Genomic DNA, 24,428 nt, shown 5'->3' with positions numbered 1-24,428 from the left:
TCTCTTTCAGATTATTTCTCAGGATGAGGCAGACAGAAGAGGAAAAGTATACGACAAATACATGTGCAGCTTTCTGTTTAACTTGAATAATGGTATGTATGTGCTAGTCATAACCCTTGCAGCATAAATAAAATATGCTCACCATGTTGTTCAGCCCCGCGCTTTTGCAGGCAGCAGATAACACTTGAGAAATTTTTTCTTCTGCACATCTTTTCCTAGCAATGTGTGGATTCCTAATATTGATAGCTACTGCTTTTCTTCCTTTTTCCCCTCCAAATGGTAGTCAACTAGATGCTCGTGGTAGAGCTTATTACACAAGCCAACTGTACAAGATGAGTTTAAGTGAAATTTCATAGAGTAAAATTATGTGCAAGCATTAAGTAGCCTAAAGAATTTAAAAGGCTTGCTAGGTATTCTCTGAAATAATTTTACTGTGACTTAAATTAGCAGTAAATGATGATGGTAATTTTGTGTAGTGGCTGGGGGGAAAAACCACACAGAGGTACATGGTATGTGGCTGCTGCCACTTGAGGAGAAAAATACAGACTGCACTGTGTCAAGAAAATATTTGAAAGCAGGGAAAAAAGCTGCTTTATTGTCAGTGTTGACTTAACATATTCATGGAGCTTGTGGAATAAAGGTAGAGAAGCTTTTCAAATGAGAAACTAAGGCAGGGCCACTGTGGGGGAGATAAACAGAAAGCACGGTGTGGGGCAGCAGGACTGGTTTGCATCCTGCAGAACAATAAAGCTATCATAGGATGATGTGCCAGCTCTTCCGTGTGGGAAGCTGAGCAGTTATCTTCTCCAGCTGCCAAAATCTAAGCACGCTAGGTAATAAACACAAAAATGGGTTTGAGGGCGACCTATTCATCACTTGTGGGTTTTGTTGTTGTTTCCCCCCCTTAGATTTTGTGGTTGATGCAACACGCAAGGGCAACAAAATTAGATTTGCGAACCATTCAGTAAATCCCAACTGCTATGCAAAAGGTAAGTTTTAAATTGATTTGCTTTTAGCAACTTATTAAATGCTGTGGGATACTTATTTAGAATACATCTTTTAACACAAATACTGGTAACACAAGTTTAAATTTCTTTTAAACAGTTATGATGGTTAATGGTGATCACAGAATAGGAATATTTGCTAAAAGAGCCATTCAGACTGGTGAAGAACTGTTCTTTGACTACAGGTTGGTGGATTTTGTAATTTCTTCCTATCAGAGCAGATTAGCCTTCAGTATTTCTGCCCAGCTCCTAGTTAATTACTGCACCTGCCTCTTTGCACCCTCTGCTCTCAGCAGCTGAGCTTGTGTTTCTTTTTAAGCCAGATACCACAGTAAGACTGACTTGAGCAAAGTGGCTGGTTAAGAGCCTTGTGAACTTGGAACAGCAGCTTGTACAGAGAAGAGTTTAGTGACAAAAGGGGACAGACCTGCCCATGAATCTGGTAGGGTTTCCTAGGTACCTGCAGGGGTTGTCTTTCCCATCAATTCTTGTGTTAGTACAGAGAAGTGCTCACCAAAATTGTGTTCAGACTTTCTAAACTCACCTCACTTGAAGAAAACAAAGCTGTCCACTGTGTAAGTCAACCTTGAGAAATGCAGTTGCTTTCCACTAGCTAAGAGGATCTCTAGCATCCCAAGATTCGAGGCAAAAAAGTCTGGAGTTTCAGTATTTTGTTTCCTCTTGGTCAAACCCCTCTAGAGGTGGTTTCTTGAGTGGTCAGCATTGTTCTGCATCTGCAAATTCACACACAAGGAATAAAGGCCCCAGCAGGTGAGGAAACTATGGAAAATCTAGAGCACAAGAGTATTCCAGGAGCTGATGCTGTGCTGTTCTGTCAAAACAATACAGCTGAAATGTTCAGTGTTACTGTGTTTTAATTTTTTTTTTTTTTTTAAATTTCAGATATAGCCAAGCTGATGCCCTTAAGTATGTGGGCATTGAAAGAGAAATGGAAATCCCTTGACACCAGCTACCTCTTCTTTTAAACAAACAGCTGCCTTATCTTCAGGAATTTCTAGTACTGTGGGCAATTTTAGAAAAATAAAAATGATGCAATTTGAAATTCTGTATTTGCAAAGTACTGTAACAGTAATTTATAGTAACAAATTAAAAAACCCCAACTTTTTATTGCCTTCTCACCAGCTGCAAAGTGTTTTGTACCGATGAACTTTTGCAATAATGTGGTGTGGTACATTTTTCAACCTTGAATAAAGGATACTTGAACTTCTTCATTTTTACTGGAACTGAGTGGGAATTTTGTGTTGGCCTTGAGGTAGCGATGTGAACACTTGCTTTCAACTTCAGGTCCCGCTTAAGTGAAGATGTAAACAGTGTAGGAGACTGAAACTTCAGCATATAGCACTTACAAGTAAAATTTTCAGTAGTTTCAGCAGTTTTCTTGCATTCTCTGAAGATTGCTTCAGTTTACCTGTAGGAATTTCTAACCTTAATTTTAAGTATTTCTCTACTTTGGTTAAGTCTCCTTAGTCCTTAATCCTAACATGATTTATTTGATGGAAGGGGGGTGGGTATGACCCCAAAAAACCCAGAATAGCTGTGATTTCTGAGACAAATGCAAGTAACTGAATAACAGAGGCAACAGTAATTCCACATACCTTTCTCTTCCTCATCTTGTTTCTCTGTAAGCAATCACCCTTTTGTCTAGTGGTACAGTTACTATAACTATATTTTTATCTAAAAGTGTTTAGATTGCAGCTGGTTGTCTGCATCTTGTACAGGGCTCTCACATTTATTTCTGAATTGCTGAGTGTGAACTCTGCATCCTCCTGCTCAAAAGAACTCTTTGTCAAAACAGCCAGGCACACACTCCTGCAAAACTGGTTTCAAGAAATTCTGTCAATAATGGTACTTCTACACTGAGGAGGCTCCAACTCCCTCTTCAGCACAACTCAAGTACAGTGGTCAGCTGCCAGTTCCTGAGTAGGAACTGAGAATTCACACCCCTCATCTTACTCAGGAGAAAAAAAAAGAGTCCAAAAGTCAAAACTTATTTTCTCCCTGCTTAGGTAGAACATGACTCCTGGCTAGAGTGACAGCAGCTGGGTTTTAAAAATAGAGCTCTGCAAGAGACAGCAGACAAAGTGTACAAAGCAATGCCACTTAAACCAGTGCTGGGTTAAGGCTATGCTTTGAGGCAGCTCAGAGCAGGTTATTTCTGGCATTCCACATATGAACACTGAGCCTACTCCTCTGTCACCAAAAAAAAAAAAAAAAAGTAGTCTACTAGCACTGAACTTTCTGCAAGAAAAGATGTTTTTGTAAACCTAAGTGCCACACACTCCATCCTTCTAAATTTCAAAAAGCAATTTGAAAATTGAACAATGCTTCTCTTACCCATGCTTTAGTGCAAATAAAAGTTCTTTTAGAATAAGAATAGCAAGCATGCAAAATCTCAAGTGGGGATGAGACTATTCCCCCATTTTCCAAACAACTTTGGATCATATCTAATACTGCTCCATTTTAATTTTTTTTAAACCCAGACATTTTTGTAGGTCAGAGCTCAAATGTAACCATGAAAAATTAATTTCCCTCAGAGAAAAACAGTGTCAACACAAAACCTGGCTCCCTTTTCTTCATGCCAGAACAAACCCTGAAGAAATCACAAATTAAGGGGGAAAAGGGTTTGGCTGCAGAAGTTTGGTTCTTTTCACCATCAGAATAGGAGATATAAGTTACCAAAACTGACACCTGGGAGGATGGCAGCATTTTGCTTAAAAGATCTGGAAAGCTAATACTCATTTCACATGTATATAATGAACACAAAACTCTGAGAAGAATGAAGGCTGGTCAATCAATGTATGCGTAGTAACACTCAAAGATATTTTAACTCCCATCACAGGTTGCATTTAATGGGAATTAATCTTTAGGAACACAATTTCCTGTTCTAGCCAAAGAAATGGGCAGCCTAAAACCTTATTTATTCAGGGCAGCATCTAGGCAGCGTGATGCAATTTATGGCAAACTGAACAATATTAAAACCAGCTCCAATTTCAGATGACCAAGTATTGCCACATGTATTCCAAGTATTTCCTATTCCACATATCTGTGAAATTGTCACAACTTTTTCTTTCCAAAGCATAGACATTTCCTCTTAAAAAAGTAGTAACAGGCACATTTCATAATAGATTACAATTAATTTCCACAGAGAAGAAAAAGTGCTTAAATCGCCAGAAAACGGAGAAGGAGGAAAAGCAAAACAAATTTCTATAGCTTTCATAACCATTATACCTTTTATTTACATTTAGAAAGATAAGTCATGAAACTTAAAACAATAAAGCCAAATGCAACTTGTACAGAAATCTTTTAATTTTTTTCTTTTTATTTATCACACATTAGAAAATGAAACACACTATACAAATGGTTTTTCATAGCAGATTACACATGGGTCCATTCAGACTCGCTCTCAAAGTGCTGCCAACATTTATAAGTGCTGCCGGTCACAGCAGCTGTTTATCATATAGCCAATGTATTGATTTAAATGCAGTAGCATGCAACCCTTAAAGGAGAAGGGTTTGATTCCTTTCTGTTCTTAAATTAGGTTAAATGGCATTGGTGTCCATATTTACATACTTGAAATGTATCAATCCTGAGCAGTTCTGATGTAAATCTGAGACTGGCTGATGGGAGTCCTGGTCTCAGTTATTAAAAAGGGAGGTCCAAATGGCAGCAGGGTGGCTGCTATGAAGTTCTGTTGCTTTCATTCTTTCCATCACATACCTATTTGCCGAGTGTCACACAGTCAAGTAATTGCTAATAAAAATGTTAAGCCAAGTAACTGTAGGTGTCCTTCTCGCCATCCACACGTTCCAAGTACTCCTTCTCAATCAGAATGTCGATGCATTTCTGTGGGAGAAACAAACCCAAGTGGTGGGACGCTGGCGGAAGAGCCCCCTATATGGTTGCTATGAACTCTGAACCACTTTGGCCACTGAGTTTCAGGCCAAGTACAGAGTGGGAGTAGGCAAAGGGCACAAACCACGGCAATTCACTCGCCTGTTTCTGACCCCACCCAAACAGACTTCACCAATCCACCACACTGAACTACGTTTACTGGGTGCCAAGTCCAGGGTACTGACAGGGAGATCAACTGATCCTCAGTCTGCTGAGCAGCTTTCACAGTAAGACGGCAGTTCAAGAGTTAAACCAAGATGCAGAGCCCTTACTGTAATGTTACTAAAGGCAGCAGTTGCAGCAACTAGCTGCCTACTTTGCCTCTTGAGCGGGTGCACTGGTTTATGCAACCACTCTCCACCGCTTGTTCTATGCCCTTGGGTGTGGATGTAAAAACCAGTGGTGAGGCCACTGAACAAATAATTAAATACACTGCCCCCATCCCCAATGTTTTTATTCTAGAAGAGGTCAGGAAGCTGTTCTGCTGAGCCGGCCCACAAGCAGTGGTGCTCCCGCAACAGGGAGAGCAGGAACAAGAGGTAAGCCTGGAGCAGAGGCTGCTGTAAGCCAGCACTAGTGTGGAAAGATGCAACCAAGCAATTTTACCGCTGCCAGCAAGACAAAACATGCATATTACAGTATGAGAAATACAGTATTTTTGGGTAATAAGTGGAATAAGAACAGTCCTGGGGAGAAGGACTTGGGCATGTTGGTGGATGATGAGATCAACATGAGCCAACAGTGTGTGTTTGCAGCCCAAAAAGCCAACCAGATTCTGGGCTGCATCAAAAAGTGTGGCCTGTAAGTTGAGGGAGGGGATTCTGCCCCTCTACTCTGCCCTTGTGACACCCCACCTGGAGTGTTGTGTCCAGCTCTGGAGCCTCCAATACAAGAAGAATATAGAACTGTTATAACGAGTCCAGAGGAGGGCTACCAAGATAATCAGAGAGCTGGAACACCTCTCCTGTGAGGACAGGCTGAGAGCGTTGGGGGTGTTCAGCCTGGAGAAGAGACAGCTTCAGGGAGACCTTAGAGCAGCCTCCCAGTACCTGAAGGGCGCCTACAAGAAGGCTGGGGAGGGATTTTTTACAAGGGACTGTAATGACAGGATGAGGGGTAGTGAGTGGAAGCTGAGGGAGGGGAGGTTTAGATTAAATATAAGGAAGTTTTTTTACTGTGAGGGAGGTGAGACACTGGCAGAGGTTTCCCAGAGCAGCTGTGGCTGCCCCCTCCCTAGCAGTGTTCAAGGCCAGGTTGGACGGGGCTTTGGGCAACCTGGGCTAGTGGAAGGTGTCCCTGCCCAGGGCAGGGGGGTTGGGACTAGATGGTCTATGAGGTCCCTTCCAACCCAAACCATTCTGGTTCTATGAATACTTCTGGTTAAAATATTTCCTACTCATTTCCAACTCCTAAAATCTGTCCTTACCCATCCCATCTCCTTAGCTTCCCTTTTTAGTTCAGAAGTGTGTGTTTTGTCTATATATATCCTCCTCACCTCCTGGAAAACAGGTTCAGAAACGTGGTTCTCACATACCTTAATTACTGGAACTCGTGGCTTGAATCTCGAGGACAGCTGTGTTAGCACTTCTCCAAGCAGTTGCTGGTGTTTTAAAACCTTCCTCATTTTCATGATTCTCACAATAGCAGCCTGCACAGCAAAGGCAGAAAAGTGAGCTTAGGAGCAAACTCCTTGTCCTTCTGGATGAAGCCATGTTACTTCCCCAGCAGACTACATCTGCTAGCGCAGAAGCATCACCACTGCAAACCTGAGCACCAGCTGGGGAGAAGCTTGCCTACAAGCATCAGTTACTCATGCAGGCTTTAAGGACTCAGATTCTACATAGCGTGCAGTCATCAGAAGTAGTTTTGACAGGAATTTTAAGAACTACTCTGCTTATGGTCAGAGACTAAGAGCAACATGAAGCTCCTTGTGTAACAGAAAGCCTTTAGATTCTTTAGATATTTAACCCTACTGTGACACAATTAGTAGCATATTTGTATTTCCTTCTCCTGCCCCTGTGCGTCTCAAGTGGATTCCAAATGATAGAAAAACACCCCAAGTCCATACTACTTAGATATTACTAGTTTTCACCCAGGACAGAGGTCTGGTGTGCGTGTGCATCCATGGCACCCGAACGCTCATCAACATGACGTTAGAACAAACGTGAAGGAGGGTCCTATCCTGCCTTTCTACATTTTCTATTACAGACTCCCATCACCTTTAAGAGCACTGTAAATACATTTTTAGCTCCACCACAGTGCACTGCAAGGGCACGCTATCTTTTAATAAAACTTAAGAAAACCCCATGCTAAGCTTCACTAAAGGATTACAAAGCTGGAATTCTAAGTTCATAGCATGGCAACATTCTGCAAAACAAGTCACCTGAATCAGTAGTTTCCTATCCTCCTCTATATTTTTGTGTGTAGTTTCTTGTTCCTGCTTCTGTTCAGTCTTCATTGGCACATTGATGTTTACTCTTAATTTTTTGCTGTAAAGAAACCAATAAAACAATTAGCTTGTTTAAAAACAAAAACAACCACCCGCACCCCAAAACCCCCAAACAAAACCCAACTCCAAAGTAAAATCCACACTACCACAATTACTTTACAATAAAAGGGAACTTTGGTACTTCTGAAAGTTTTAGATGATCTAACTGAAGTTTAAAAAAAACCCAAACAAACAAAACCAAATGCCAAACAAACAAAAAAATTGCAACCAACCAAAAAGACAAAATACCTTTTTGGTGGTCGTTTGTGTATTTCATGACTTATTGAATCCAACCTAGTGATCTGTTAGGTCAAATTATCTTTGTACAATTACCCTATATTTGAAATATTTTTATGTTTAGTAAGAAGTCAGTGAACAGGGCAAAGAAAGTCAGTGGAAACAGAATCACCTTACAGATTGGACTCTGACCATAATGTGGAGAAATCCATTTGTTCTGTAAAACTGAATTCTGCCTTTCTTACACACGCTGCCCGGTGCCCACGGTTGTGCTTGGTTGAGCCTGCTGCCAGGCATGACCGCTCTCAAGAGGCAGTGCTGTGTCACAAGTGGCAAAGGAGCCTCAACACCAGGGCACCACGGAGCACTGGGCAGTGCTCAGCCTGTTGGCTGCACTGGGAACGCTGCATTGGAGAGGGGATCTGACATTTATTTGGCATAGTCTTGTGCATCATAAATTGGGAACCACCGAGCCGCACCGTGCAGCAACACTGAGCTGTTTCCATCACTGCATTAACGTCACTGACCATGAATTCTCAAAGCTTTAATTATTGGTCAAGGAGGGAAGAAAGTAGATAAAAGGTGAGGTACAAGGAAAGGCTTAAAAATGTTTCTTTCACTTGAGATACTATCATCAGGAAGTACTGAACTCCTCACTGAATTTATGTGTGTTTACATCTATGCTCTGGTAAGCATGATAAAAGGTCACCACAGTACTGTAAACATCTTAAAATACATGAACGTTGAAATCAACACTGGTTAAAGTAGGTAATAAAAACTACTGAAAATCATGTTTATTAAGTTCTCAAATCACTGTACACTCTGAAGTTCAAAAATGAGCCTGCTGATCTTCTCATGTTATCTCTAGTGGATGAACATTTAAGACTTTGACCTTTGCTTCTCACTGCACGCTACCGTAACCTTATAAAATATAATGTATTTTTCTGAGCACATGCAAGTCATTCACCTCGGTAAAAACCAGCACAATTTCTTACCAGAAATAAATTAGACAAGAATCAAGGAACAAAAAGGACAAAGTCCAAAGTTGGGTAGCTGAAATCTTACCCATCCCCCTAATAGCCAACCCTCTCCTTTAAAACTGGTACATGCTGGATCTCTATTTGAATTGGCACTTGAATCCTGGAGCTTTCATCCCAGGTATATTAGGTTTTACCCAATTTTGAAAGCAGAGAGAGAGGATGCTACCCATAATACACAAGTGATGTATGCTGCTGAAGTTTTTCCTTACTTTTTATAACCAAGAAACAGTTTTATTAATGTATCTGGTTTTAACTCCACCTCATCAACATTGGCATTTTCATCTTCCAAAACCTGCAAGAAATAAATAAAATAAACAAATAAATATTCATTAATACATTTTGCTGAATGTTGAGCAAGCTATAAAAAAAACCAAGAGTACTTACAAGTAATTTTGATTTCAACAGTATCTGGAGAACTTGTGCCAAGATATCCTACAAAATTACAGAAAATTTTATCAGTGCAGACAGACAGCACCTTTCTCTAACTTAAAATACTTCAGCAATAATTCACATATTTAGACTAAGAACCAGTGAGTGCAGAACACTGCAAAATGAGTAAAAAAAAAAAAAAAAGCAGTAAAAATGTACTACACAGAAATGGGTATTAGCACATATTCTCCTTGCAGTCGGCCAAATAACATCAAATTTTTTAGAAAGACTAAAAGATCCAAACAACAGATCTTTCCAGTTGCTGTTTTAGGAGCTATTTTGCAAGCAGATTTATAAGCATAAGAAATAAATTTTTCCCAAACCATGCAAATATAGATACCCTGGCAAGCTTAAACCTCAGAAAGCGAGCACCCTCTGCTTTCTGATGAACATATTTTTCCTTTCTTGCTTACATGAGGGATCTGTTCTGGTTACTGTCGCTGGTTGGTCACCCAGGTGGCTACACCACCCTCAGTGTCCTGTGCAGGCTCGCAAAGCTGCTATTTTACCACAGTGAAAATCATCTGGGTTTCATGCAGTTAATTTTCAACTGTAGAAAGAGTTTTATTCTGGTCCAACCATAATTTGGGCCAAATATTTACTTTACATAAATAAATATATATGTCTATATATCTGCAAGCAAACATCTATAGTAAGCGGCAACCCCATTAAGACTTCTGAGTTTGCTCTAAACCAGCAGCAGGAGGAAATTTCAAGATATGCATTTCTAAAAATAAAGATCTGACTAGGCATTGTCTAACTTTCCAGAAGTCCCAACAGGCTTGATTCAAATCTACTAGTAAAGGACACAGCTGCCAAATAAAACTGTGGGCCATAAAATCTACTTAGAAAGAAAAGGAGGAAAATTTTTCCACAAGAGAGAGCAAACCAACGAAACTGCAGACTTTACTATGTTGATGTATATAAGCCTTGAGATGTAAAGAAAAACAGATGCACACATCAATCACTTCAGGAAAACTGAATTTCCTAGAATGTTGTCTTTCAATATTACAATTTACGTAGTGAACCCCTGAAAACTTACTACCAGAGCTCAGCAGGAACAGGAGGATATACACACTAAGAGTCATCAAAAGACTAGGCAGTTATGGTTATAGGAAAGTAAACCAGGGAAGTAAGTTGACCAAGGATAGAGCACATGTGGCTCCTTCAGGACAGAAATGGACTCTGGCTTCAAGCATGTCTAATCCCGATGTTTTATGAGAGCAGGAAGAGTCCTGAAGATCAAAAGGTTTGTTCACAAGAGTGTGGTAACATGTGCAAAGTCACTACCATTTTTATTTGAGTGCTGTCTGTCAGCTGCTGCACAGTATAGGCATCTTCTGTGTTGTACTGCAGTAAAATGGCCATCTGGAATGTGGATGCCTAACAGATCCAAAAAGAGAGAATGAAGGGGAGAGGGTGGGAATCAGAGAATGAGAATGGACAAACATTTTTTCCGCATTTGAACAGCCTGAAATTCACAAGTTAAATACATATACTGGAGTATCTGGACAACAGGGAACAGCTAACTAGTGGTCATCATTACACAATACAGAAAAATCTGATGTTACTTAGACAACCAGAACTCTACATTCCAGCATTATCTAAACATAAACCCCAGGATTATGATCATTTAACTAGTAGCAAACACTTTATCAAATCTTCTATTATGGTGTCAAAGTCTTATCTTTCTATTTGCTAATATAATTTTAAATTATTTTCCTCTGTCACTCCCTGATTCCTACCATTTTATCTTCATTAAAACCTACACAGAATACTGTATTCATCCTCACAGTCCTCCCAACTCCACAGAATAATGAAACCAAATTTATAACCAAGGCAGCTATCAGTGGCTTATTCACGTCTACCACCACAGGGTTAACATATGTTGATGACAAGTTCAAAGTCTGAGATTATCTTGTTTCTTCTCACTGTTGCGAACTCCCCTCCTCTGTCTACTTTTTTAGAGAAAGCAGACAGGAAAGCATAAGCAGCATGAGATCTTACACAAAGAGGTCTCACACAACCCAGTTCAACACCTGCTTAGACCACAAGTAATGCATTTCCTTTTCTAAGTCAATTTTCTTTTAAACATAGATCTTAAGTATCAGTACAATAAATAGATCAAACATATAATAAAAGGTTCTATTAATCATAACACCAACAACCATCTGGGGAGGGCTAACATTTATGTTCGCTTCAGTAAGACACAGATCTGTAGCCATCAGGTCTTGCATCTGTGCTTTGCTTTAAATAAAGTCAGTAGTATTATTCACAGGAATAAAGTTAATGAATGCATGGGAGCATCATAAATAGTAGCTAAACATATATGTGTGTATATACATATTACGTACACACACTCCTCCCCCAATTAAGGAACTGAATGATTTAAAATACTTAATTGTAATGTGATATATCATTACATACTGTTAATTAGTATTTTGACATACAAATCAAATACAATATATAATGCTCAATTCATGATATCGTCTATGATACCATCGACCTGTGTGCAGGCACAGGTATTCACATGAACTCCACTACTTCAACATCTACATACTTCACCATTTTAAACACATTTATCTGCACAATGGTCCTTTAAAGTACAGAAGAGCAATTATCCAAATGAGGAGTAAAGAGACTAAGCAGGTCATCCAGATAAGGCAAGAGCAGTGGAGCAGAGCGTGAACACGTGTCTTTTAAACCATCAGCTGCATCCCGTCCTCTGGATGCAATCACCACCAAGTGTTCCTACTGGCATGATGTTATTCTTACCTGTAACGTGTATCTGTTTTTGAAACAGTTGGTAACCAATTCCCCTTTGGACAGCTGATACAACCATGTTAATTTTCTTCCACTATGGCGACTGGCATAAAATGCAGTAAATCTCTGATAGCTCCGTTCTAACTGTATAAAAACAACAACAACAGATAAATAAAGAATACTATTTACCTTCATTTACCATTACTAGTACGTGCTCTGGAATCAACAAAGGAGAGTCAAATCTGATCAGCCTCAGCTGCCATGTTGTCTGAATATGACAAACAGAAATACAAAGTATTCAAATTTTTCAGACTGGATGAAAACTTCCCTTTGTTACAAGTGTCCCCTTTAAAATGTCATTAAAGATGCTTATTTAGGTTTGTATTGAAGTTCCATTCTTCCTTACTGGATACATTAAGCAAGGCTAGAAAGGTGATTTCTTTTAACAACCTTCCATCCCCCAGGTAACAGCAGTTAAAACTTATTTCTCATGTTAATTATTCCTGTCTTGTCTCTCCTGGATAAGCACTCAACAAAAAACTAATGATTCTGATATCTAAAGATTTTACTGGACAAAGCCAAAGCAACAGGGAGAAATATTTTTCTTAAATAAAAGTATACACAGAAAAATAGACTAACAAAGATTTGCTTCAGTTACTGTTGGATGTTTTGAAGATTCATTAACCAGGGTCTTTCCACAGGAGAAAACAGTTAAGTATTTCACACAGTTTCCTCCTACTACCTTACTCACTTATCTTGTTCCAAATATACTCCAGCCAAATAGGCAAATACCAGATACATTTCCATTCCTCTCTGACACACAACAAAACAGGAGGAGACACCAGCCTCGTAAAACAAATTTCTCGCGTGATCATTCCACGTTGGGACGAACCGCGTGCGAGAGCCTCACCTCAGAAGGCAGAGCAAATGTGCAGGACTGCTGGAACGGCCACGATCCAGAACTCAGCACCTGGATGCTGAAATCCACTGGAAGAGAAGGGAAGAGGCTGAGCTGTGTTATCCTCCTTGATCCCTCCCCCTCCTTCAAACATGCAGTCCCAGTTCTAACACAAATAAGAAATGGTTCTGCATTTTGCTCAGACTAACATGGTGAAAAATCATTAAGTATATCTATTTTTTCTTATTCCGACCATAAACCAAAAGAATTCACGTGAGATGTTGCTGCAGTTGGGAGAGTTTTAAATTTACTGTGACAGTCACTCAACTGCCTCTCATCCGTAGAAGTTATTACCCTGTTTCTATCCTCATAATGGACTTCTCTTTTAACATGCAAGTGTAAAAATTTCAAGTGTTCATTTTTATGTGTAACCAAAACTCATCACAGCACACAACTGCAAGAATAAACATTTCACATACTTTAAAGGCATTTGGGGCTAAAATAATACAAAAACTAAGTGAAATCTAGGCCTGACAACATACAACTCCAAATGTAATCCAACAAATAATTATCAATTCTTTAAAGAACTTGTTTCAATGTGCTTCAATGAAAAAAAAAATATTTCTTTAAGTCTTAGGGCTAACCACCTAGAACCACAATACCCTTTTTTCCTTTTACACAAGTATGAACTTAAGTCATGTTGTGCTCAAAATCAACTGTTTAAACAAAAAACACCTTCTCAATCAAAAAAAGGAGACAGGATTCAACTTAATTTAGTTACATACCTAAAAATTAGCTGCAAAATCAGGAGGAGGCTACCCATAACAGAAGATATAAAGTGCTATTAGAAGACAAAGTACAGACCTAAAATGCTAATTTAAAAATCTTATCTATCTTGGCCAAAATAATACAAATTCTAATTCTGGGGGTATGATGTCTAAATCAATTATTTCCCTTGTATAGTTAGCTCTGTAGAAATAAGATGAAGCTAAAACTACTCAACAGTAACTTAGGTAAATGTATTACTTACAATCTAATGGTTCTGAATTGGTCAGGTGCTTTTTAAATTGCTCATTCAAGTCCTTGCTTACACCAATATCTTGGAACATCCGCTGCAGCTTGGAGGTATACTCAAAACCACAAGCTTGCTGTATTTTAAAAGCACAGATATGTCAGCAAGACACTTTTGACATTGGAAAATGAGAATAACAAAGCATTGGAACCTATTTTCTTAAGATGTACAAAGTTCAGTATTTCCCTTACTCAAAGTACCAATCCCAACTAGACATGCTCTTTAACTGTCATCAAAAACTGAAGAAAATTTTGTTTAAAAATGAAGCAACACACATAATGAGAAGAGTATTAGATTGTCTTTTGTTTGACCCTGAATGAACAAGAGTTAATGAAATTATGCAACTTTTCAGCAGTCATTCCCCTGGATAATTATATCCATGTCAGTCATCTGAGTAAGAATAATTAAGTTTAACTCCCATCTTAACTCCAGTGGACAGACATGCACTACAAGCTCCATGGAGGTAAAAAAAAACCCCAAAACAACAAAACCACCAAACTAGATTGTGTATTTTTCTACTGTACATAAAATATTGAAATGAAAGGACATACATGAATGCTCTCCAAGGCAGGCTGAGGACCTGAAAGATGGCAGATCATGGGAGAGTCATGGAATACTCACTTTTAGTTTAGAGATCATGCTTGCTTCAGCATCATCACTAGCACTGTTCTGATGTACAAGTCTTTTTGCCAGCATTTTGGCATAAAATTTTTGAAACACATCTTTATCTTCAATGTACTTGAAGACAACCATCTGGAAAAGCCAAGATAATTTAATGAAAAAAAAAAAAAATCAGCATTTGTCTTGAAAAAGCTATAGCAGTAGCTACTTAATTCGCACTTAAATTTTTAAGTCCAGGGATTTTTGTTTGGGTTGGGTTTTTTCGGGTGGTTTTTTTTTTATGTGGTTGTTTTTTGGTTTGGGTTGTGGGTTTTTTTTGAGGGTGCAGGGTAGCAGTAGTGTGTTTTTGTTTTAAATGTGGATTCTATTTTAAACACATTAACTGTATATTCCACATGTACAGCCTTATGTATGAATAACTATGTAGTACGTATATGTAATTATAAAAAAATATATTGTAGAAATTATACACATATGTATATAAAAATGAAGTAAAAACATAAATCCCATTTAGCCACTTTAAATCTGCTGCAAAGGGCTTTTTTTTAATTAAAACAAAAAATAACCAACAAGCCACACAAAAATGAAGATTATTACTGAAGAGCTGAAATACTAAGTAATGAAATCAAACATAAAAAATAAAAGGTTTTCTCTCATCTGACTTGTATGACAATCGAATATTACTAACTTGTCAAAGCTTACACAGAAGAGATGTATTTATAGACATCTTACCACTTGATTGAGTGTATCTTCCAATTCTGCTTCTTCTGGATTCTTTGAACTGCAATTAAAGAAGTGCATTTTTAATGAGTCCCAAAACTGCCAAATTAAAACAACATATGGATGTATATAGAAATTTCATAAATAAAGGAACACAGATTGAGTTCTGGGATCAAAGATTCTTCAGAGAGGAAATAGTGCAATGAAATGAACAGTTCTCTTCACTACTCCATATGAAAGCAATTCTGAAGTATGTGATTTTAAATAATAGATTGAAGTCCTGGACCACGAATTGCTCAGGACTTCCTGATAGGCCGGTACTTCTCAGGCTTTATGAGCTTAAACATAGATCTCTCTTTTCCTGCCTTTTTTCTGCTGACAAATACTATCTTAGTACAGTGGAAAGAAACCAGCTCGTAGAGCTGGGTCTTGACTGGATGAGAGCTCGGGTGGTCCCACAGTTTTCTTTCATATCAAGCTTGTCCATCAGGCATATCCAAAATCTACCCTGCAGAAAGCTAGTATTTTTAAGGGGAAAATAAATCCTTTGCTGAAGGAAGGAGGGGATGAGGAAGGGAAGAGTGAGCAAGTTGTTCTGGTTTTGGATTGTTTGGTGGTGGGTTTTTTCCTCACCCAAAACATCTAGAAAAAGTTGCCAGTGACAAAACTGACACCAATCCAGCAAGAACTGAACCGATACCAACTCAGTGTATGAGCTGCTGAATCATTTGAAGCCAAATACCTTAATTAAATTACGAACCATGGGAGATTAGAAAGCAGTTTTTGTCCTCCTCAATTTCTGCCCAGATGGAAGAATATATAGAGAAAACAGGAGGAAAGCAAGAATTTTAATGGAAAAATAAAATGGAACGTGTGTCTCTTCTTTACAACATGTTAACAACTCAAATTTGGGGGACACTCCCTTCCCCCCCAAAAACCCTTCTGTTTTAATAAAAAATTAGGACTTAGTTTCCTATAAGGAAAGAAAGACCACAGATTTTTTATTATTTTCCCCCCTCTTCTTTAAAAAAATAAAAGTAAACTCCATATAATCTTTAGGAACAGCCCTACTGAAATTTTTATACTCAAAATTTAGTATAATTAGTTTTTCCTGAAATGTTAAGTTCTCTTTCTGAAGACACAATAAAAAACTTCATATGCTAAAACCTTTTAAAACAAAAGTCAGCCTCAAATAATAATTTGTCTCCGAAGACGTACCTTTTCTTTAGTAAAGAGTCACAGTATCGTGCCAGTAGCTCTGGGGATTTACTAGATGACTGAGCCATTTTTGTCACTGCATTATTATTTATAAATCGACCACAAGCCTATAAATCACAAAAGACAGTGAAATTTTGGGAGACAAAATAATGAATAGAAAAAAAAAAAAAAAGGCATTCACCTTATGCCGCTATATATACTTACTTTGTCTAGTGCAGCCACAAAGCCAGCATCATTGTTGAATGCAGACATGACTAAAGCATTGTACTTTTTATGGACATCCAACACTGTCTGTACATACATTTTTGGATCCTGCAAAATAAAGAGAGATTGGTTTTTGCAACCCATTGACTTTCTGCTTTCTACTTCCTCCGAAATGGATCTACTCATCGGCCTAAGCAAATTTTTGTGGGGAAAGTCCATAAAGTATTAGAAAATATTTTAAAAGTAAAATAGTATCCAGACTAGTTTAGGTCCTATGTCCAGAACTGATTTACATTAACACAAACTTTCATTTCCAGCAATCAGAGTGCAGAATGTACTACATTATATAGTACAAAAGGAAACAAAACAACTTAACCACTGCAAACACTCCCAAGAAGGACATTTTCAGAGACATAAGCTTGATTTGAAACAGACCTGAGAGAGCTGGACAATCATAAAATGGCAACTGTTCTAGAAAAAGCCCTTAAATAAACCTCTGTAGTATGAACATAACAGGTGTATCCCCAATTGGCACAACTTAGTACAGAGACCTCAGTCATTGTTGACAGTTCTTAAAAATTATCCACTCAACACCTAGTGGCAGCCAAATGCCAATAAACATCAAGTTTATGAAGCTCACAGACTGTGTCCTAGGTGCAAGTACTGATCTCTGCATGTCAGTAAAGACAGAGTGGCATCAGAGTAGGAACAGTGAAAGGCAACTAGAACACTAGGCAGACTGGGAAGCTACTGTACCACAGATTAAGAAGGCTAGAAGTCTTTTGAAAGGGCCTATGACCAAGATTTACAAGATCAGAAGGAGGACTGAAAAGATCACTAAAAGCCACATTTTATAACTACTGGGCACTTGATGACTGATAAAATAAAGAACATCTTTACATATAAGGTAGTGGACTTCTGGAACTTGCCGTCACAGGAGGTTGTTGGAAGCAGATAGTATCAGCAGGTTCAAGAACAGATTAGACAAACTCATGGACAACAGGTCCATAAATAAAAAGGGCTGTGCATGGAGGTACTCCATAACATTCCTACTGTAAAAGCTTTGGAAGCTGGCAACAAATGGCAAGAGGCAGGCAGGGTTGTATCAGGATCCTGAAAAACATTTCTGTTGCCACTGAAGACAGACACAGACTATGTGGACCACCGATGTAATGCCATGCTTAAGATAAAGAACTGAGATTACTGAGAACCTCCCAGACAAGAAATTCAAGTAGACTTGAAGGACATTTAGAAAGGTGTCTAGTGATTACAAGGACTCCAAAAAAACCCAAACCAAAAGGCACAAAAATCAGTAATCTTCCGACTAAAGAGCAGTCTTGTTAATATAGTTAATGAAGTCTAGAGCACAACTCATTCTGCAATAAAAATCTAAAATAGGTCAGATGAGTCAAGCTGGTATGACTACTTCTCTCCACTGACTACAGAAAAACTGAGAAGCATTTGCTCAGCTGATAATCTGTTTAGGCAGAATCAGTCCTACCTAAGTGTGATACAGAGGCAATGATGGTTCCTGAGGGAGACAGCCAGAGATACTGTTAGGAAAATGAAGAACAAATGGGTGGAAAAAGAAAAGGAATCTAAGGGAAAGATGAAGAAACAAGAAAAAGTGTGATGATCGGGAAGAGTATTGTAATCGTGGAGTCAAAAGAACTAACACATACAAATCTCAGGCTTCCCCTCTCTCAAAGATGAACTAATTGCTGGAGAAAGAGCTTTCATTTTTCTGGGAAATTTTTCAAGGCCTAAGTACAAAGAAACCCAAGAGTGATGGCCACTAGGGGGATGTGTCAGCCATTAAGAACATCCGATTTCAACATTTAAGGTGACTGTCTACAAATGAAGCTGAAGATTCCTGAACTTGCCTTCACGATTCATAAAAGATTAACACTTCTAAAAAGCTACACACTTAAAACTGCAGAAGTGACCAAAAGACACTATACAAGTGTACAAAATTTTAATCTGTGCTAAAAAGTTTTTCCTGTTCTCCATGTAGTCACTACAGATTACTGCTTTAATGATTAATACTATGAAGCTATTTCAAGAATTTCTAAGGCCAAGAACAAAAAAAAAAAAAAAAAAAAAAAAAAATCAAAGTTACACCCTATTTTTTTTACCAGAATCTGTATTCTATCCTAATTTTGCTTTGTGCAGTGTTTTATTCTACTATTTTTTTCTAGAAAATGTCATGTTGTCCATCTTCCAAAAGGTTAGCTAAGGGTTTAAAGAACTTCATGTTGCCAAGATTCAACCCTAAGCAATACAAAATTAAATCTGAAATTAGAATTATAGGGTAAAATCAAGAAAGCCAATTATATGGCTAAATGATGACAGCATTGCAGAAGATCTGACCTGCTCCTTATTTTGTGACCAACCATTTCAGTTAGCTCTTCCTCTTTTCCATTTCTCATGAGTTTCCAAATAAACCCATTCACCAAAAAAATTAAACCCAACAGAATATTTTTCCACACTGTCTCATCTCATTGACTCAGGTCATAAGTCTAGAAGATGATGAAATGAAATAAAATACAGTCCACTGGAGATAATGCTTCTTGAAATAGTGGACTTTCAGGTATAAGTGCAGGATGTTGTATTTACACAGGCAGTTTTCCAAGCAGCTTGACATCTGACAGAGGGTAAAAACTCAGAAGGAACACCACCCCCCACTACCCTCAAAAAAAAACCACCCCAAACCAAAACAACCCACAAACAAAAGCTCAAAGAGTAGTAACAGTGATATGACTGTTGTTTTAAGCCTACTACCAACATTTGAGAATTGCCTAATCCTCACAAATTAAATCAGTGAGAGGGAAAACAAGCAAACTGGAAATATCAGGAAGCATTTACCCTCCTCTAATGTAACTCTAGCAGCAACCACACACAGACTTATTTTGATGGGATACTTGCATTTAGAGCAGCTTCTCCACATTTCTCAATTGCAGCTAGACCCTGATTATGAATGTGGGTTTCCAAAAGTTTTTTCAGCTCTCCAAGGCCATCCTGGATTCGAGATACAAGGTTATACATGCGTCCCAAATCTGGGGAGTTAAAAAAAAAAAAAAAAAGGAAAGTCAACATCTCCCATTTTTAGTAGCTATGACTCCAAAGTCTCATTTCCAAACTGCCAATAGGAGTTAAACATCCATCATCAATGAAAACATATGTGCAATTGCTCCTGTAAAAAGCCAGAAAAAACTACAGCAGAAAATTATACAGTATGGCAAAACTTTGCACTGACTTGGAAAGCTAGGACTAGTTAAAGAGAAAACAACCTCTTAAATATTAAGATCTGTTTTACCTTTACAGTGCTACATAAACCTCAAGAAAAAAAAAATTACTTCGACTACAGAAATATATTTAATTTTGATTTCTAGTTTTCATAAATTTAAATAGGTGCAATGATTTAAAAATTGAGTTAAACCCCTCTTACTTAGATGAAGTTTTGAAGTGTTACCATGAATTAGGACTGTCATTAGTGTAACTGCTGGCTGTGCTAAGAGTACAACATTTGCCAGCTGGCCACTGTCCATTAAATCTTATTCTGAACAGGACAGTTCTCAGCAATCTAACAGCACCTGTAGCCTTTTGTATATTAACACTTCTACTTGGGACAGCATCAGTGGTAACAGCTGGAAAGTTAAGGCAAAAATGTTACATACTGATAGGATCTTAGCAGATAATGTTTTTTTTAAGAGACATCGTTACTGACAGTGCTTTAGTGGAGAAAATCTCGTTTATCATGTTTCAGTTTAAGTAGCTGATTACCAGTAGAAATATCTGTATCTCAAAGAAGAAAAAAAGCATTACCATGAAGCAAAACTAAAAAAGGTAAACACAGATTCAATGTAATTTCACACATGTTAAAGCTTCGTAATAAAATCTCATCAGTTTTCAGCCAAGACTTTCCAAAAATCAATCAGTAATTTTGGAAAGTCTAATACTGAAGAGGGTTTTGATTTTATTACTCATTTTCAACAGGGCAGATGCTTTGTACTTTTTGAGTACAGAACTTTTTAAAAAAAAGAATAAATTAAAAAAGCAAACTTTAATATGGCTATAAACCAGGTACACAAACACACTAGTTACCCTTATAATCTTGCCCTCACTTGAACAGGCACTCAAGTGAAACAGTAAACATCCAAATCAGTTACTGTACACTAAGAGGATATTTCACCTTGTTGAATCCATCTTAAGGTTGTCAGTGGCATGCAGCTCTTCTGTAAGAAATTCTCTGAGGGGCTTATGAGCAATTTATTACCACTTGAGGATTATCAGATTAAATTAAAACAGAGCAATCAAGCAGCTGTATCACTACCTAACTCTGAAGTACAACACACACAGAACTTGATGCCTTTAAATACTGAAGTGATAACACCTCTATTCAGACTCATTGCAATATAATGCTTTCCAATCCTTAAAACTTCACCAAGCTTAAACTTTTGGATTTGAAAAGCAAACATTTTTTCTCTCTGAAAATCACATCTGCATTCTGATGTTAAGCTTTTATAACAATGTAAGAATGCTGGTTTTTCACCTAGGAAATTTTAGAAAAAATGGTAGGTAAATAATGCCATGCATAGATCTAACAAGCTGCTGCTAGACCTACCCACAAATAAGGGTTCACAGGTTGGTTTATCAGGAGGTCTGTATTTGGTGAAACATGGAAGAGATGCTACAAAGCCTCAAAGAAGATTTACACAGTAACTCCACCTAAATAATTTACAGGCTGCTCCCAATAAACATGATTATTACCTATTCACATCAGTATATTACTATAGGAAACACATGACAATGTGCCCCACAACCTTTATAACTAGTTGCACAATGCGATTAAAGAGTTACAGAACACCAGCAGGAGTGGCCTGTAATACAATGTGCTTAACGTACTTCACATGGGAAGACCTCAAAACTAATGCACTTTCAGAAGCAAAGCAATAAAGATTTTAATAAAGAGCAAAATTTTGTTATAATTTTAGGATAGTCTACATAGGCTATTTTAGTATATTACAAATTTGTGAGTGAACTGATTAGAGAATGAATTCTCAAAGAACCTTTCAGAATTAATGTTTCTAATCTTGAGACTTCATGAAACTTAAAGAGAGCCAGAAACTACTGTAATTTGCACAAATGAGGCCCCATAAAAGAAAACATTTTGAAAAAGAAGAAAAAAAAAATCAGGCATTTAAAAATGCCTTATTATCTTAGAAATAACTGATATGAAAGTAAAACCAAAGACATATACCAAGACAGTGCCCAAGACACAAGTTGGTACTCTTCCTTTTTTACCCCAACAAACTTAGAGAATTGCATCACTTATGGTAAGTGACTGTATTAAAGGCTCACATAGCCCATGAGCTTGATAAAGTAAAAGGAAAAAAGAAAAGCCAGGGAAGGCCTCCTGAGTCCAGGAAAATGTTCTTATTTGTGCTATTACAGTTTCTATTGTCAGAAGACATTTATAGTCATTTTACTAGTCAACACACACCTGTATCAAAATCTCTTCCAATTACAGAGTAAATAATTTGTTTACAACATCTGACTCTTAAATACTAGTACAGGATAAAAGTCTTCTGTTTACATTTGAAACAGGTTAACTTCTGACCTACTAATCATGCTGAATTGCCTTTTTCTATTTTGAAGCATCTCAGTTATCAACATGATGATTACAGTAATTATTCATAGTTGCTCTTTTAAGGTTGATATATAAAGAGACAGTCGTTGCAATTCCCAACTCTCAAACAGTATCATCAATAATAACTTAATCACAGTAACTCAAATCCTGTCACTTTCTTTAGAGCACTATTTCAGATATAGAGCCTTACCTTGAATTCCTATACAGTTTTAATTAATCCCCCAACTAGGAAAAATCAGAAACACCAGTCGTCCTTATCATCTGTGCGATGCTCAGGAATTATCTGGCCCTAGTTTTGACTGTTGTTTTGTGCTAAGCATTACCTCCTGAACAAGCTTACAGAAAACAACACAATTGACAATCCCTTAAAAGATAGAACTTAAGTCTTTATTCAATGTGTTCTCTATGAAGGTATAAACTTGATCCATTAGTGGCTCTTATTTTCACAGCTAAAATTATCTCACCAAATAATAATTTCCACCCTTTCCTTGTCGTCTATATGTTTGCGTATTTTATATATTTTAGAAGCTCCTTGTTTGCTTCTCTTTTAACATTTCCTATACATACTTCTAGACAAACTTGGATTTTAAAATTCTCACTGATGGCTCAGACAGATCCATGGATTAAACTGAAACAGCTGGTAAGACTACTGGCCTGTTTTTCATCTTGCATCTCTCCTGTGCAAGCTTCAGCTCCTGCTGGAAGGATGGCTCAAGTGCTCTTGAAGCTCTTCCAGCCATGTTAAGAGAAATCAAAATTAGTGCTGTTTTGCCTTAATATTTGTGTTCAGAATAGGCTTCTTGAGACAATATCCAATTTAATCAAAAGCTGCTTGTCAATCAGTTTAGTGTTTATCTTCTCTCAATCTGATTCCTGAATAAATCCCATTTAGCTATCACCAGAATTCACAAATCACCAGGGAGGAGCTCTAAGCCTAAAACTAATGTTTGAATCTCCTTACCTTCATTTTTGTCAGCATCCAACAAATTCTGAAACTCTGTATGAAATATCTCCAGATGTTTTTCAATAAGTACTTGCTCACATTTTCGTGCTAACTCATCTTGTGTGCTTTCATGGAGATATACCTGAACTCTACGCTGTTCCTCAAGAAGGCGAGCTTCAGCCTACAGAACAGAATAATAAACATGAAACCTATATGGAAGGCAGAACAGAAATCCAACAGCAGAAAGCACATGACTATTTCGTAAATTCACCCGGAAAACAACAAAATCAAACCTCTCATTAATGTGATGTTATGGTCTGCTAACTTAAGCCGTTATTTTTCTGGGAATCATAATCTACACATGGAATCAATGTTTATGTTGATGATAATATTATATAATGTTTAAATGAGGGGGAGAATCACAGCAAGATTGTTTTCCTGTTGCTTCTGAATAAGAAGTTTACAGATGGAAATCTGCTGTCAGAGAAAGAGAAAGCTGCTGACATGAGATGCTGGCAGTCTTACCATCAGCAAGCTCTCCAGCTACAGAGGTAGTTTTGTTTAAGACAAACATGAATATGTTTCATGCCTCCACAGAACTAAAAGGCAGAAAACTACAATTTAACAGTATGCCCATGACAAATTTATTTGAATGTTCTTATGTACATTCTTACACAGAAAAGCTTCCCATAATCTACAGTCATTTAAATTATACTAGCATTTAATTTGGCATATGAAATCCTACATATGCGTATCTTCCTGACAAACCAAAATTCTAAATGTCACTCGAGAAACAGTACTTATTCCAAAATGTAAAACTGAAGCTGTTTATGTAACAATTACCTCTATTTTGTTTGCATAAGTGTTAAAGATTCACTTTACAAGCCATCTGTAATTGCAGCACATTACTAAGGGGATATATGCACTTTATCAGTCCAAATTATTTAAATTAATAATATCACCAAGAGAAGGAAATAAAGTTAATGCATTTTTCCAATATTTCAGAATATCAACTAAGATTATATTATGGACAACAACAACAACAACGAGCAGTTTCACTACAAGTACACTGCATCATACACAGATGGCTTTAAATAATCTCTGCCGTTGTCAGCTTCATTAATTTCTGCAATAATTTTGCACTTGGCTCTTGTGAAATGGTCCTGGATTACCATCTCCTACAGTTAAACCAGTACAGGTGAAAATATGGGAAAGAAAAATCTACAGTT

At 37.6% G+C, this 24,428-nt stretch overlaps 2 protein-coding genes across 10 annotated transcripts in view; one reads left to right on the top strand and one right to left on the bottom strand.

Moving 5' to 3' along the window:
• Window positions 1-2,248, top strand: part of EZH2 (enhancer of zeste 2 polycomb repressive complex 2 subunit) — a 38,158-nt gene extending 35,910 nt beyond the window's left edge. For all 9 annotated transcript variants that reach the window (XM_026843921.1, XM_026843920.1, XM_026843919.1 and 6 more), the window contains 4 exons: window positions 11-92; window positions 909-989; window positions 1,105-1,189; window positions 1,908-2,248. In XM_026843921.1, coding sequence (XP_026699722.1) covers window positions 11-92; window positions 909-989; window positions 1,105-1,189; window positions 1,908-1,968 — 309 coding nt within the window. In that variant the 3' untranslated portion in view covers window positions 1,969-2,248. The remainder of the gene's footprint in view (window positions 1-10; window positions 93-908; window positions 990-1,104; window positions 1,190-1,907) is intronic.
• A 1,984-nt stretch (window positions 2,249-4,232) lies between these two features.
• CUL1 (cullin 1) overlaps window positions 4,233-24,428 on the bottom strand; it is a 38,775-nt gene continuing 18,579 nt past the window's right edge. Inside the window, exons 7-21 of the mRNA XM_026843958.1 lie at window positions 23,218-23,380; window positions 19,532-19,662; window positions 16,607-16,714; window positions 16,403-16,509; window positions 15,197-15,245; window positions 14,465-14,596; window positions 13,802-13,919; window positions 12,784-12,860; window positions 11,886-12,017; window positions 10,401-10,493; window positions 9,066-9,113; window positions 8,891-8,973; window positions 7,300-7,405; window positions 6,451-6,564; window positions 4,233-4,868 (exon numbers count right to left, since the gene is read on the bottom strand). Coding sequence (XP_026699759.1) covers window positions 4,788-4,868; window positions 6,451-6,564; window positions 7,300-7,405; window positions 8,891-8,973; window positions 9,066-9,113; window positions 10,401-10,493; window positions 11,886-12,017; window positions 12,784-12,860; window positions 13,802-13,919; window positions 14,465-14,596; window positions 15,197-15,245; window positions 16,403-16,509; window positions 16,607-16,714; window positions 19,532-19,662; window positions 23,218-23,380 — 1,542 coding nt within the window. The 3' untranslated portion in view covers window positions 4,233-4,787. The remainder of the gene's footprint in view (window positions 4,869-6,450; window positions 6,565-7,299; window positions 7,406-8,890; window positions 8,974-9,065; window positions 9,114-10,400; window positions 10,494-11,885; window positions 12,018-12,783; window positions 12,861-13,801; window positions 13,920-14,464; window positions 14,597-15,196; window positions 15,246-16,402; window positions 16,510-16,606; window positions 16,715-19,531; window positions 19,663-23,217; window positions 23,381-24,428) is intronic.

Source organism: Athene cunicularia, assembly GCF_003259725.1.
Source record: "Athene cunicularia isolate RWA chromosome 2 unlocalized genomic scaffold, athCun1 chr2_part2, whole genome shotgun sequence".
NCBI lineage: Eukaryota > Metazoa > Chordata > Aves > Strigiformes > Strigidae > Athene > Athene cunicularia.
The sequence above is the reverse complement of the archived record's forward strand: the minus strand, read 5'-3'. Positions and strand labels throughout refer to the sequence as shown.